The sequence below is a fragment of the Pleurodeles waltl genome, chromosome 1_2 (genome assembly GCF_031143425.1).
Source record: "Pleurodeles waltl isolate 20211129_DDA chromosome 1_2, aPleWal1.hap1.20221129, whole genome shotgun sequence".
NCBI lineage: Eukaryota > Metazoa > Chordata > Amphibia > Caudata > Salamandridae > Pleurodeles > Pleurodeles waltl.
The window spans coordinates 748,434,321-748,448,370 of NC_090437.1; the positions used below are offsets into that span (position 1 = coordinate 748,434,321).

The 14,050-nt window shown below is 44.8% G+C and overlaps 1 protein-coding gene across 1 annotated transcript in view; it reads right to left on the minus strand.

Moving 5' to 3' along the window:
- The window catches only part of PPID (peptidylprolyl isomerase D), a 72,018-nt gene that overhangs the window by 27,316 nt on the left and 30,652 nt on the right, over positions 1–14,050 (minus strand). Inside the window, exons 7-9 of the mRNA XM_069243360.1 lie at positions 13,059–13,200; positions 566–652; positions 448–490 (exon numbers count right to left, since the gene is read on the minus strand). Of these exons, the coding sequence (XP_069099461.1) occupies positions 448–490; positions 566–652; positions 13,059–13,200 (272 nt within the window). The remainder of the gene's footprint in view (positions 1–447; positions 491–565; positions 653–13,058; positions 13,201–14,050) is intronic.

Genomic DNA, 14,050 nt, shown 5'->3' on the forward strand with positions numbered 1-14,050 from the left:
CAATCTAAGATGGAGTCGACGCCCATGCGCAATGGAGCCGAAAGGGGAGGAGTCCCTCGATCTCGTGACTCGAAAAAGACTTCTTCGAAGAAAAACAACTTGTAACACTCCGAGCCCAACACTAGATGGCGGGATGTGCACAGCATGTGTATCTGCAGCTACACATGCCATCGAACACACATATATATATATATATATATATATATATATATACACACACACACACACACACACACACACTTGCCTGCAAGATGTTGTACACATTACATGCCGATCAGCAAAGGAAATGTGGTATTTAGTGTAATAATTCAATTATTAAAGATACATGGGGAAGGGGGTGGGAATCACAATTTAAGAGTGGCTTCGAAAAAAGCATGTGACTGGGCTAACACAGCCGTAATAAGTTCTTTAGTTGACACACAAAAATAAATTACAAAGTGACTTTACCTTTGTCTTCAGGTGCAACCTCATGGGCTTTTTTAAGATCCTCCTTCAAATAAATAAATACACAATTAGTACATTACATAGCAATCAAAACGGTTAGCCTAAAAGAACCAAATCTTACCAATGCCTGATCGTAATCTTTTAGTCCCTGCCAGCCTTGAGCTCTTCTGTAAAGTGCTTTTGTGTTCGACGGGTGTATTTCAAGAGCCTAAAAATGAAGAATATTTGTTTATTAAAGGCAAGAGTAATACAGAGCGATCCATGTACAATTCCAGTTACAGCTGAAAAACGCCAGGAAGATGAACGTTATTTAACACTGATAACACCTTTTTCTAGTTGATACTTTATCACTGCACATCTAAATTTAGCTATGGGAACCAGACTAGATCAAGATTGATTGTTTCAGAACCTGAACGGGTCCATGGCTGTTCTGTCAATAACTGCCACGTGTCAATGGCAGAGCAACCAAAAGACCAAATTTAAAAATACAAAATGTTTATTGTACTTTTACCCATATACATTCAATAGAGTTACAAAAAGCATAAAATGTGGGAAAGTGATCTTCAGTCTAATGATACCCACGTAAATTACATGCCTAAGTCAACTTATGTAGCATTCATGATGAAGGGTTGCTATGTCTGCATACGCAGTTACATGAAAGCGAGCGCAGTTAATCTTATAACCTGGAATTACATTAGGGTCTTAAAGTTCTCAAAATCTAACAATGAAGGGACAAAGAAATATAGAAAGAAACATGAAACATGTAAACAAGCCTGCACTTGCTCTGTGTATAAGGGAGTGTCTGTCAGTGATGTGATGTGGAGATGGCCATCTGTGTTTGCTGGCACGAGGGTGGGCAAGGTGCTCTTACAGCATACTGCTCTATCTAAATGACCAGGTAGGCGGTGGCGAGGATTAGGATCAAGTGGGTCCCCATGGGGTCCTCTGCAACCAGCAGGGCAGACTGAAAGCAAATAAGCAGGTTATCTGGCTGGCCCAGACAGGATATTTGCGCAGACCCCTTACTTCCTCTCTGTGCAAGCAACACTCTCGGCCTGAGCCCAGGTTTTCATAGTGTCTCTACACACGCATTATAGTGCATCCTGCCTTAGGCTGTGACACCTGCCAGAGAGGTGGCTTGCCTATATTGCATGCAGTGTGTAGTGGACAGGTCACACAGGCTGTGTGCTATGTCGTGTCTTCATTTTAGGATTACACCAGGACACCCAGCCTGCAATAGACTGCTTGAGTGCACTAGGATGCAGGGTCCAGGAGGGTGGCACAATCTGTGCTTCGGCCCTTAGGTACCCAGGGTAGGCCCCTAAGTACCATTTATTGGGACTTGTAGAGGCCCCTTTGTGTTATAAAGATACCGCCCCCACCAAATGGATACCCAGTGCTCTGATGAGGAAATTATAGGATATAAATTGGCCCATAATAAACTATCATCCGCAATTAGGTCATCCAGGCAAAGGAAAGTGGCGTCACAATAGAAATCTCTCTGTGTATGAAGGCCTACCTCAGGCAAGGGGAATGGGGGAGAGGAGGGGGGGAAGAATCGCTTCTGCTAAGGAAGTGATTAGCACCCCAAGCAATGTCCAGAATAGGCAGCGCCAGAGCATTTGGCAGTACAGTCTTAGTAAGGAGAAGGCATCATCTGTAACAACAGAATGTTACTCATTAAAGGGTGGGACTGGGCAGCAGACCCTCAAACAGGAATAGAATAGGTGTAGTAGGTAAGGCAAGTCACACTGGGGAGAGGTAGCCGCAGTGTCTGCTAGCTGGAGGCCAGACAGCCACCAGGACGCCCATTGTAGCAGAGAGGCCAGGTAGTAGTGCTTAAAGTTCGGCACTCCAAGACCTCCCTGATCCGTAGGTAAAACCATTTTCTTTTAGAGCTATATGCCCAGCCACGGAAATCAGCAGGGATCTCCAGAATGTCATCTGTGCCTGCAGGGATATCAGCAGGTTTGTGATAGATGCAAATGCGTAAGTAAGGGAACATGTCTGGCTGCCACATCAGTAGGGTGCCATTAACTCAAAGTGCAGGATCAGGTGTTGTGGCAAAAAGAGACAAGAGGCAAGATTTGGCCAAGTTAACCTTGAGGCCCGAATGGGGTGGGCTAAGATCGCAGCTCAGGCACAAATATGGGGATCTGTAGCCGAGTGAGCTCTGCCAAGACAATCAATGTGGGAAACATTGTCAGGAGTGCCTGCCAGGCATCTATGCGAATGTGCAGGTCGTATGCGTGGAAGTAAAATGAGTAGACCCTTGTGGGAGCACTGCGCGATCGCCAGATGTCTATTTATTGACACTGACTTAGCCGATCCGTCAACGCCTACACACTGGAGACAGCAACCGTTCTGGGAAAGAAGGGGAGGGGGGGGGGGGGGGGGGGCTGTATGGTCTACATCAGTGGTTCCCAACCTGTGTTCCGGGGACCCCTGGCAGTCTGTGAAGCCTCCTCAGTTGGTCCGCATCTGCTTAGAAAATGTATTTGTATTTATATATATTTTTTTGTTAACAGATTAGGATGAATGGTATTACCTGGGGGAGGTTCTAATCTAACTAGAGATAGGAGAATCAAAGAAAACCTGTATTTTGGCCAACTACAAATTCCCAGAGACGTTAACAGGTTGAACGGTACCATATACAAAAAAAATGGTTTAAGTTGAAAAAAGGAACTAGACAAGGCTACCCCTTGGCACCCATTCTCTTTCCCCTGATCTTGCAGTGACAAAGTCCAAGTAAGACAACATTGGTGGTTCAGTTTGAATGAGACACATATGATGAGCTTATCTGCGGATAATATGCTACTTTCTCTCAGATCCTGAATCCTCTCTGCCCAAACTTATTAGATGCTTGTAGACCTTTTAAAGTTTCCCAGCTTTAAAAAACAAACAAAAAAAAAAACATCAGGGTTCTTAAATAGCTCTGTATGGAAACAGAGGGAGCCCTCGTTGACAGCCTTATGCCCATGACCGGCAAAGACGTTACTTAGGTATCTGGGGATCTCTCTCACAAAGTCAGTGAGAAACTGGACTAGAGCTAACTGGCCTTCCTTAAATGTTCACTTCATGGCAGATATCGCTAGATGGTGAGCTCTATAATTCCATGGTTGCGGAGAATTAACTGTGAAAATAATATCCGGTAACATTTGCTGCATCTCTTCTAAGCACTTTCAATATGAACACCATCTGCAGAGATAAAAGCCCTACAGAAACTGGTGCGAAATTTCATATCACAGGAGAGCCACATTTAAGAAAAGACGTTAGCAGGTCACTCCCCTTGGGTCATTTCATAGCTCCAGAAAGTCAGGAAATCTATCTATCTCAGACCACTAAGCCGGTACATATAGTATGGGACAAACTAGCAATTAAAGGCAGCGTTACTACTTTACCAGCTCCACATACACCGAACCACTTGAACCCTATATTCTCTCCTGCAATGGCTGAGAATTGGAGCAAGAAGAATAATGATTATGGACAACTTTGATAAAGCAAAATCTTTTTAATACTGCAGGAAAAACCTTTTTGTCAGAAACAGACAGGATCAAATAAGCACAAATCAGACACCAAATTATGCAACTCACAATTAAAGAAGCAACCAAATCTTTAGCTCTCTCTTCCAGAGAACTGCAACACTACAAAGGGCCTGATCTCAAAGTTATATAAACATACTCACTGAAAGCATAAATATTGAGAGATTTTCATATTGCACAGAGTGTGGCAGACTTTGGGGACAAGATAACAGACAGAAGATGGCCAGTGGACATGGCACAATAGCCACTAACGCTTCAGAAGCATTCAACATCATGTAGTGGAATATAAATTAATTGTGCTGGTACCTGACCCCACATAGGTTAAAGCATATATGTAAGGAAATGCCTCCTTGGCATGGTTACCCCCTGACTTTTTGCCTTTGCTGATGCTAGGTTTTGAATTGAAAGTGTGCTGAGGCCTGCTAACCAGTGTTCTTTCCCTAACCTGTACTTTTGTATCCACAACTGGCACACCCTGGCATCCAGGTAAGTCCCTTGTAACTGGTGCCCCTAGTACCAAGGGCCCTGATGCCAGGGAAGGTTTCTAAGGGCTGCAGCATATCTTATGCCACCCTGGGGACCCCTCACTCAGCACAGACACACTGCTTGCCAGCTTGTGTGTGCTGGTGAGGACAAAACGAGTAAGTCGACATGGCACTCCCCTCAGGGTGCCATGCCAACCTCCCACTGCCTATGCAGTATAGATAAGTCACCCCTCTAGCAGGCCTTACAGCCCTAAGGCACGGTGCACTATACCATAGGTGAGGGCACCAGTGCGTGAGCACTGTGCCCCTACAGTGTCTAAGCCAAACCTTAGACATTGTAAGTGGAGGGTAGCCATAAGAGTATATGGTCTGGGAGTCTGTCAAACACGAACTCCACAGCACCATAATGGCTACACTGAAAACTGAGAAGTTTGGTATCCAACTTCTCAGCACAATAAATGCACACGGATGCCAGTGTACATTTTACTGTAAAATACACCCCAGAGCGCACCTTAGAGGTGCCCCCTGAAACTTTAACCAACTACCTGTGTAGGCTGACTGGTTCTAGCAGCCTGCCACACTCGAGACATGTTGCTGGCCCCATGGGGAGAGTGCCTTTGTCACTCAGAGGCCAGTAACAAAGCCTGCACTGGGTGGAGATGCTAACACCTCCCCCAGGCAGGAGCTGTAACACCTGGCCCCTTTGTTCCAGCACCGCAGGGCACTCCAGCTAGTGGAGTTGCCCGCCCCCTCCGGCCATGGCCCCACTTTTGGCGGCAAGGCCGGGGGAAATAATGAGAAAAACAAGGAGGAGTCACTGGCCAGTCAGGACAGCCCCTAAGGTGTCCTGAGCGGAAGTGACTAACTTTTAGAAATCCTCCATCTTGCAGATGGAGGATTCCCCCAATAGGGATAGGATTGTGACCCCCCTCCCCTTGGGAGGAGGCACAAAGAGGGTGTACCCACCCTCAGGGCTAGTAGCCATTGGCTACTAACCCCCCAGACCTAAACACGCCCTTAAATTTAGTATTTAAGGGCTCCCCTGAACCTAAGAATTTAGATTCCTGCAACTACAAGAAGAAGAGGACTGCTGAGCTGAAAGACCCCTGCAGAAGAAGAAAAGAAGACACCAACTGCTTTGGCCCCAGTCCTACCGGCCTGTCCCCTGCCTTGTAAAGAAACCTGCTCCAGCGACGCTTTCCCCAGGACCAGCGACCTCTGAATCCTCAGAGGACTGCCCTGCTTCAAGAGAAACAAGAAACTCCTGAGGACAGCGGCCCTGTTCCAAAAAGACTGCAACTTTGTTACAGAGGAGCAGATTTAAAGACCCCTGCAACTCCCCGCAAGAAGCGCGAGACTTGCAACACTGCGCCCGGCGACCCCGACTCGACTGGTGGAGAACCAACACCTCAGGGAAGACCCTCCGGTGACTCCAAGACTGTGAGTAACCAAAGTTGCCCCCCCTGAGCCCCCACAGCGACGCCTGCAGAGGGAATCCCAAGGCTCCCCCTGACCGCGACTGCCTGACTCTAAAATCCTGACGGCTGGAAAAGACCCTGCACCCGCAGCCCCCAGCACCTGAAGGATCGGAACTCCAGTGCAGGAGTAACCCCCAGGAGGCCCTCTCCCTTGCCCAGGTGGTGGCTACCCCGCGGAGCCCCCCCCCCCCCCCCCCTTGCCTGCCTGCACCGCTGAAGAGACCCCTTGGTCTCCCATTGACTCCCATTGGAAACCCGACGCTTGTTTGCACACTGCACCCGGCCGCCCCCGCGCTGCTGAGGGTGTACTTTTTGTGTGGACTTGTGTCCCCCCCCCCAGTGCCCTACAAAACCCCCCTGGTCTGCCCTCCGAAGACGCAGGTACTTACCTGCTGGCAGACCGGAACCGGGGCACCCCCTTCTCTCCATTGAAGCCTATGCGTTTTGGGCACCACTTTGAACTCTGCACCTGACCGGCCCTGAGCTGCTGGTGTGGTGACTTTGGGGTTGCTCTGAACCCCCAACGATGGGCTACCTTGGACCCCAATCTTAACCCCGTAGGTGGTTTACTTACCTGCAAGAACTAACATTACTTTACATCCCCCAGGAACTGTGAAAATTGCAGTGTCCACTTTTAAAACAGCTAAATGTGTTTTATGTAAAAAGTATATATGCTATTGTGATTATTCAAAGTTCCTAAAGTACTTACCTGCAATACCTTTCAAATGAGATATTACATGTAGAATTTGAACCTGTGGTTCTTAAAATAAACTAAGAAAAGATATTTTTCTATAACAAAAACCTATTGGCTTGGAATTGTCTCTGAGTGTGTGTTCCTCATTTATTGCCTGGGTGTATGTACAACAAATGCTTAACACTACTCCTTTGATAAGCCTACTGCTCGACCACACTACCACAAAATAGAGCATTAGTATTATCTCTTTTTGCCACTATCTTACCTCTAAGGGGTACCCTTGGACTCTGTGCATGCTATTCCTTACTTTGAAATAGCACATACAGAGCCAACTTCCTACAATATATATATATATATATATATATATATATATCTCATCCATATCCATCGGGTTCAGATCTTGAATGGAGATTTCAAAAGGAAGGACATGATTTATTGAGCCTATCTAGTGGGAATGCAAAATACTTTATGGAAAGAAACTCTCAGTCACATTGATGGGAGTTTGGAAAAGACACCACCCAGACAATCTCATTACACTCAGAGGAGGGACTGGGATCTAGATTAAAGAAACCCTGGAAGAGTCAGACATATTTCCAACTTTATGGAATACTCTGCTAGTGCCCAATGTGATGTGTTTTAGAGTTCATTATTAGATTGCCTTCTGTGACTCAGTAGTGAAATGATCCACTCGGACCCAGCATGCTTAAACTATGTGGTTCATCTGAGAACTTGTAAGACAAGAGGGCCTGATTGGTGCTAATCTACGGGAGACATACCCCTTTCCAAGCCATAATGGGAGAGAGGGACACTTCGGAAGGAGAAGCCTAGACGTTTCTTTTAATTAATATTGGGACTTTCTTCATGCATGGTTTGTATTCAAAAGGAGGGTTAACGCAACTTAACTTCGAGTCCTGAGGTTAGTGAATTTAAGAATCTCACCTATATTGTGCAACAATATTGAAAGTTCTGCTATACCTGAACTAGTCATACGCTATAGCCTGCCCTCTGCAAAAATCTAATAAAATGGTTTTAAAATTTTTAATGAAAGGCTTGTGAGATAAATCTCTTATGCTCCACAGAAGAGCTAAAGGATGGAAACAAAAGACAAATATATCTAAAAAGCTGGAGGAGTGCAAATGTCAGAAGACTTGCCTGGCGAAAATGTTATCCACAATTTGACCAACCAGTTATTAAATTCTATAGAACAGTCGCTTTGCACTTCTTTGAATGCCAGCAAACAATTAAAATACATTTTACATGGAGGACATCAACCTTAATTGAAATATGTATCAAAGATCATGTCCTAAGCAACAAATTTCATAAGTCACCTTCCCCTTAAAAGCTCTCAACCGTGGTTCAAACAACAAGAGGCCACAATGATAGGCCACAATGCTTAGTAAAAATGGAGGAGGGCATTTAATGCTGATGAACTGTTAATTTTGACTACAGCCAGGTGAGAGTTACACTTCAAACTAGACTAGCATAGGAGCTGAAGATATTTGTAATGTGCTCCAGAGTTCAGAGTTCCAAGTTCCACTAGAGGAAGAACGTATCTCTGAGCAAGTGATGCTTTGGGAACACCAATACACGGACACGCCGACATTGTGCACCCTCAGAGGTGGTGAACAGATCTAGCAATGTTTCTCCCTAATCGCGGAAGAGACATCACGCCACCTCTAAGTGTAACTACGTCAAAAGCTGAGCTAGTCCGCCCCGGCATTCAAAGATTTTGTCAGGTGGTTCATCACCTAGAAAATTTGTTGGCAGGCTAGCCATATTCAGAGGCACAAGGCCTCCTAGAACAGAGTCCCAACCCCACCCAGTCCAGTTTGTTGCAGTACCACATAGCTGCAGTCTTGTCGGTGAGCACCTGCACCAGATTACCTTTGATGGAGGGCAGAAGTGCTTTTAATGCAAACCAGACAGTACTCTTCTTCAGCAGGCTGAGATATAGCCAGGATTGTGCCACAGACCAGATGCCTCTGGTCTCCACCTCTCCCAAGCAGCTGCAGCAAGCCAGATGTGTCTCATCAGTCACTACTATCTGTTCTAAGTGGGGAAGGCAGAGGGGTCTGCCGCTTACCCAATCACAGTCCACCAACCACCACTGCAGATCTTTTCCATTCTCCGACGAAATCTAAGCGTAGCCAGAGAGGTCCCCTCGGACTTAAGATCCCACTGCAATGCACTCATATGCCATCTGACACGCTAGACCAGCAGGATGCAAGAGGCCAGTAGCCCCAGTAACCTCTAAGTTGACCTCACTGAAATCCAGGATTGAGACTGAAAGTTCAGGATCACAGCCTGAAAGTGTGGGACCCTTTTCAAGGGGAAGCTACATAACTGAACCACATCCAGAGTAGCTCAAGTGAAAAGAAACAACTGAGAAGTAATGAAGTGTAACTATAGACTATTAATAGTGAACTCTAAAGAGGACAGGAATGCCATAGTTTAGACGTGGCTGACTACTGCCTGGGTTATGGGGCATGCCCCCCTTTAACAGCCAGTTGTCAAGGTTGGTAAGACTGGCAAACCACTGCCATCACTTTCATGAACACTAGGAGGAGCACTGGCGAGACAAACGGGGAGTACAGCAAACTGAAAATGCTCCTATCACACCACCAAGTGTAGGTAGTGCAGTGGGTACGATGGGGATATGGAATTAGGCATCGAGCAGGTCCAATGCCACCACACCCAGTCTCCAGGGCAGACAAGATCTAAACCTTGAAGAGCTAAAAGAAGTTTAGGGTCTGAGGGTGCAGATTTATCGTTGGTTACTTTATGCAAGCAGCGAATTTGAATTGAGGTTTTTCCTAGGCCTGCAAATGTGGCTTTCTTTTACCACCAATAGATCATTAAACCCTGTTTACCCAAGTCTCCAACAAAAGAATTCCAATAAAGAGGTTCTATGACTTATTACATCAGATGTACATGGTTGTTGAGCCTTCTTCAACAAACTTGTAACATGCCCACCTAGATCACTGAAGAGAAGCCAAGCTAGCCTCCAGGGGTTACCAATCTCATTGGCATACTAAACTAAACCAAGCGAAAGAGAGTGTTGTTTAGCAAGGTGGAGCGTAGTTGTCTTGCTGGGACGTAGAAGCTCAATCGATGATGGATGTAAGACGGCCCTAGGTTGTGGAAAGCCTTGTATGCGAGAATTTTGAATTGCCATCTCTTCTGGACAGGGAGCCAGTGGAGCTTCTGGAGGTGTGGGGTGATGCTTGAGCACTTGGGGAGGTTGAGAAGGAGTCTGGCTGTGGTGTTCTGTAGAGTCTAGGGTCTTAAGTAGCTAAGAGAACCCTCTAGCATGGAGAGCCTTGCCCTAGTCGAGGCGGCTGGTGACCAGGGCCTATGACTGGCTATCTGGTGTCAGTAGGGATCCATCTGAAGATAGGGCAGAGCATATGAAGGATGTTGGAGCAGGAGGTGGCAACAGTTTACTTGTAGATTCACGGATAGTTGGCAGTCAAGGAGAACGCCAAGGTTTTATGTGGGGTCTGATGGAGGGTGTTGGTACAGGTTTTGATGGCCACCAGCTGTGGTATCATACAGAGGTGTTGTTCCCGAAGATCAGGACTTCCAATTTGTCTGCGTTTAGTGTGCGACAGCCGTTTTTCATCCATGTTGCTACGCTGGTCATGGTGTTGGGGAAGTTGGCTTTTGGTTGTGGGGGTCTTCGGGAGTAAAAGGATTAGCTGAGCGTCGTCAGCATAGGAGACTACATGGAGTCCGCAGGATCTGACAATGTGCGCGTTTGGGAGTGGGGGTTCATGTAGATCGTACTCTGTGTGCGGCCTGAAAGGAACGAGATGACCCACTTAAGGGCGTTTTGTTGAATGCCTATGTTGTGGGGTCTGTGGAGGAGAATGTGGTGGGAGTGTATCAAACGCTGCGGAGAGGTCTAGAAGGATCAGAGCTGCCAACTGTGCTCGGTTCAGGAAGGGTCCTGATGTCACCCATGGAAGCAATCAGTGCAGTCTCCTTGCTGTGGTTGGCAGGTAGTTTAGTTTAGTTTAAAGTAGTCCGTGAGCTGTTGGCTGATGGCTTCGCCAAGCACTTTGGCTGGGAAGGGGAGCAGGGAGATCTCTCTGTAGTTTTGATGGTCACGGGAATTGGCAGTCGGCAGAGGTTTTCTGTGTGCTTCCATTACTTATTTTACACAACAGGCTCTTCAAAGGTGACAGTGAGTAGAAAAGGTTTCCCCTAAGGTGCAGAAGAGGGATAGTGATTCAAGTACTGCATAACACAATATTGTCAAGTCTATAGCTCTTCTAGAGACAGGAGACCCAATTTAGAGGGCAGTATGAAAATGAACCCTCCAAATAACTCCATGACTCACTAACCACACCAGTTACATAATTCTCTTCCCCAACCCCACTAAGTTCCACTACCAACTTGCTGCAATGCACCCCTCAGGCACAACACAACCATACTTTGTGGCCCCATGTGCTACGGTTTTTGTACCTTTTATCTTCAATTAATTATTTTGTGGTTTTAAAACAATCTTCAACCTACTCACATGTGTAGCTGCTTTTCTGTATATTCTTCAAAATTTTAATGTGTATGCACCCTTGCCACCAACAGCTGTATTAGTAATCAGCAAAACACTAGCAATGAGCAACAAAGTCCTCAGAATACTTGCTCATATGGGTACGCAGGACAGACCAAACGCTAAGCATCTTTTAGGCAAATGCTTGGGTTTCTATCTCTTGGTTTCTCCAGACAGAAAAGTTAAGTATGTGCATGCTCGTTTTTGAGGGAGACTGTTACGCTTGTAGATTTGCCCATTTTTGGTGTGGGGGTGGAGGAGACTACTGATTAAATGTCCTTCTTATATGATACACACCACCCCCCACCACAGCCCGCACTGCCAACAATACCCATCTGATCAGAACATTTTGGGCTTGGTCAAGTCAGCAGTTAAGATTTTACATTGATTTGTTGCAGTTTTATAAATTGCGCTTTTCGGTTTTCTTTTTGGGATTCACAGGTAGGAAATCTATAGATAAGCAGAAGACTGCTCTGCACAAAGAGCAGAACCCAACCAAAAGCTCACTGCACACCCTAGAACTAAAAGCTGCACTTTCTAGATAGCTAGATTGGATACCAAATTGGTAAAAATCTCAAAATATGAAGTTTTACACTGTATTTTTTATTTTATTTTTTAAACCTGCTGGACTTCTACAACAGATGCAGTGTGAAGGGTACACCAAATGGTACTCTGATACTTTGTAGTAAAATGCAGCATAACGCTTATCTCTTGCAGATGCAAGAGAAACCACAAAATTACAGAAAGTTCAGCAATTTATGATGGAGGACCCCTCACAGCAACATCCAATAAAAGATTTAAAACCCTCACCAGGAAACAGCCTACTGATTAATTATATGCCCATAAACCTTAATGATTAAAAAAGGGAAAAATACTTAATTGGGCTGCCAAATTGGCAGCCTAAACCAGCAAGCATATCAACATGTTCACCCAGCGTCCAATAAATATCACTCAAACTTGACTGAAATTAAATAGATTTAATAGCAAACACGGAATGCGTTTGCTGCTCTTCCTCTGGTGTTACAAGTAAGTATAACCGTGGCACTCATTTTAGTGTATCAAAAAGAAAGGAATAACCCTTCCAGACTTCTAGATTTGAGTGACAACATATATTTCCAAAGGTGCTCACCAGAGTCAAGTGGTTAGGTTGAAAATATTATAAGTCTAAATAAACTCTTACAACGTTAACCCATGGATTGTATTTAAGGGTAGGGTGGCGGGCTTCTCCAGTGACAATTTTAGATCTAGGAGAATGTGGGGGTTAGGGAATGCTCTCCAACAACATGTTGACTTACTGCAGATCAAAGACTTCACAGTAAATAATTTGTATTACATTCCTTCCTCAAAACCGCAGGCTGTGGCCCTTGCTCAGACATACTGGTTAAGCTGGTTTAGCCTGACTTGACATTTCACCCTTCCCTAGACGCTACTTTGGGGCCTCGTGCTTATTCACTTATCTCAGAGGATTAGGTAGGGACAAGAACCACTGTCCGTAATAAGAGGCCAGTTACTCAATCGAACACCCAGGTTAACGAGCACTAGAGGGGAGGGCACTGGTTCAGTTAAAGGTGGTTAAGACAAAGAAGCTAAGCAGAAAAATAAAAGTTAAACTAATATTCAACAGTCTTTTTACACTGAATGAAATGTGGTGCATCTGCAAGTTCAATGCAGAGGCACCAGGTTCTGTGTTGCTTTTTAAGGCCCCTGTATATCATTATTCTCAGTTTATTTTAGCTATTTAAGTTAGTAACAGAGGCTACAAAAAACACACTATAATCACTGCTTAAAAAAAATTACAAAAATTATCATACATTTGGCCCCTGTTCGTTTACAGCAAATTAGCAACTTAACACAGAACCATACCTCAGAACAGCTGTCAACAGCAGCCCGCCAGTCTGCCATCTTCAGTTTACAAGCAGCAATATTCAGGTTGCAACTTAAAGCGATGGGGTTCAGCTTTTCGATATTGTCATCGCCAGTAACATCTTTAGAACTTTCCACATACCTGTCAACACATAGGATTTAAACTGTCAGAATAGCATGCAACATACATTCTGTCCCATATTACTGCACACCACCTAAATAGATCACTGTATCTTGCAAAGATGATTCCAATAAGAAAAGCTCATTCACCCTTACATACTCTGAGGTCAACCACACTGAATGCCATTCTGAACAAAATGTATCCGACTGCAAAAGAACCGTTTTTGAATTTCATTTTTTTTTTATCCTTCACTAACAGAAAGCTGAAATACAAACGTATGAACGAAATTATTCTGTAGAGCACACTCCTACCCAGGGACGTTTTGGGAGATATCCGTAAAGCATTAGTTTCCAAACAAACCTGGAAACATGCCCAAGCCACTAATGACTTTAAAGCGTGAGTGAAGCAATGCACACAAGTTAGCCGCCTGAACAAGATATATGGCGGTTATTTCAATTGAAGCAACATTATAATGAAGTTTTTGTGCACTGCACATCTGAACTGAATGGTTACAAAATGGCCTTAAATATGAAATGCAAGCAAAATGATTCATCAGGAAGCTAAGTGACCTACCTAGGAACACACACCTTGGGAGGCTAGAGATTGACACAGGTGAAATTTAGCCACTGGATGAATACTCTTCAGTTTAATATTAAAGCAAAATGAGTTCGCTGTTAAGTCGATATTAAAAAAGCAATGGATCATGTTAAATCAGTCTGACACTATTCAAGTCTTTCAAAGAAAACAAATAAATTATGATTTGTTTGGTATCAAAACTGACAAATCTTAAAAGAGAATAGATTTCTGAAAAAGGCAAAACAAGAAACCGCCTTGATGAAGTTATCAGAACTGTTCTCTGTAGTAGAAAGTG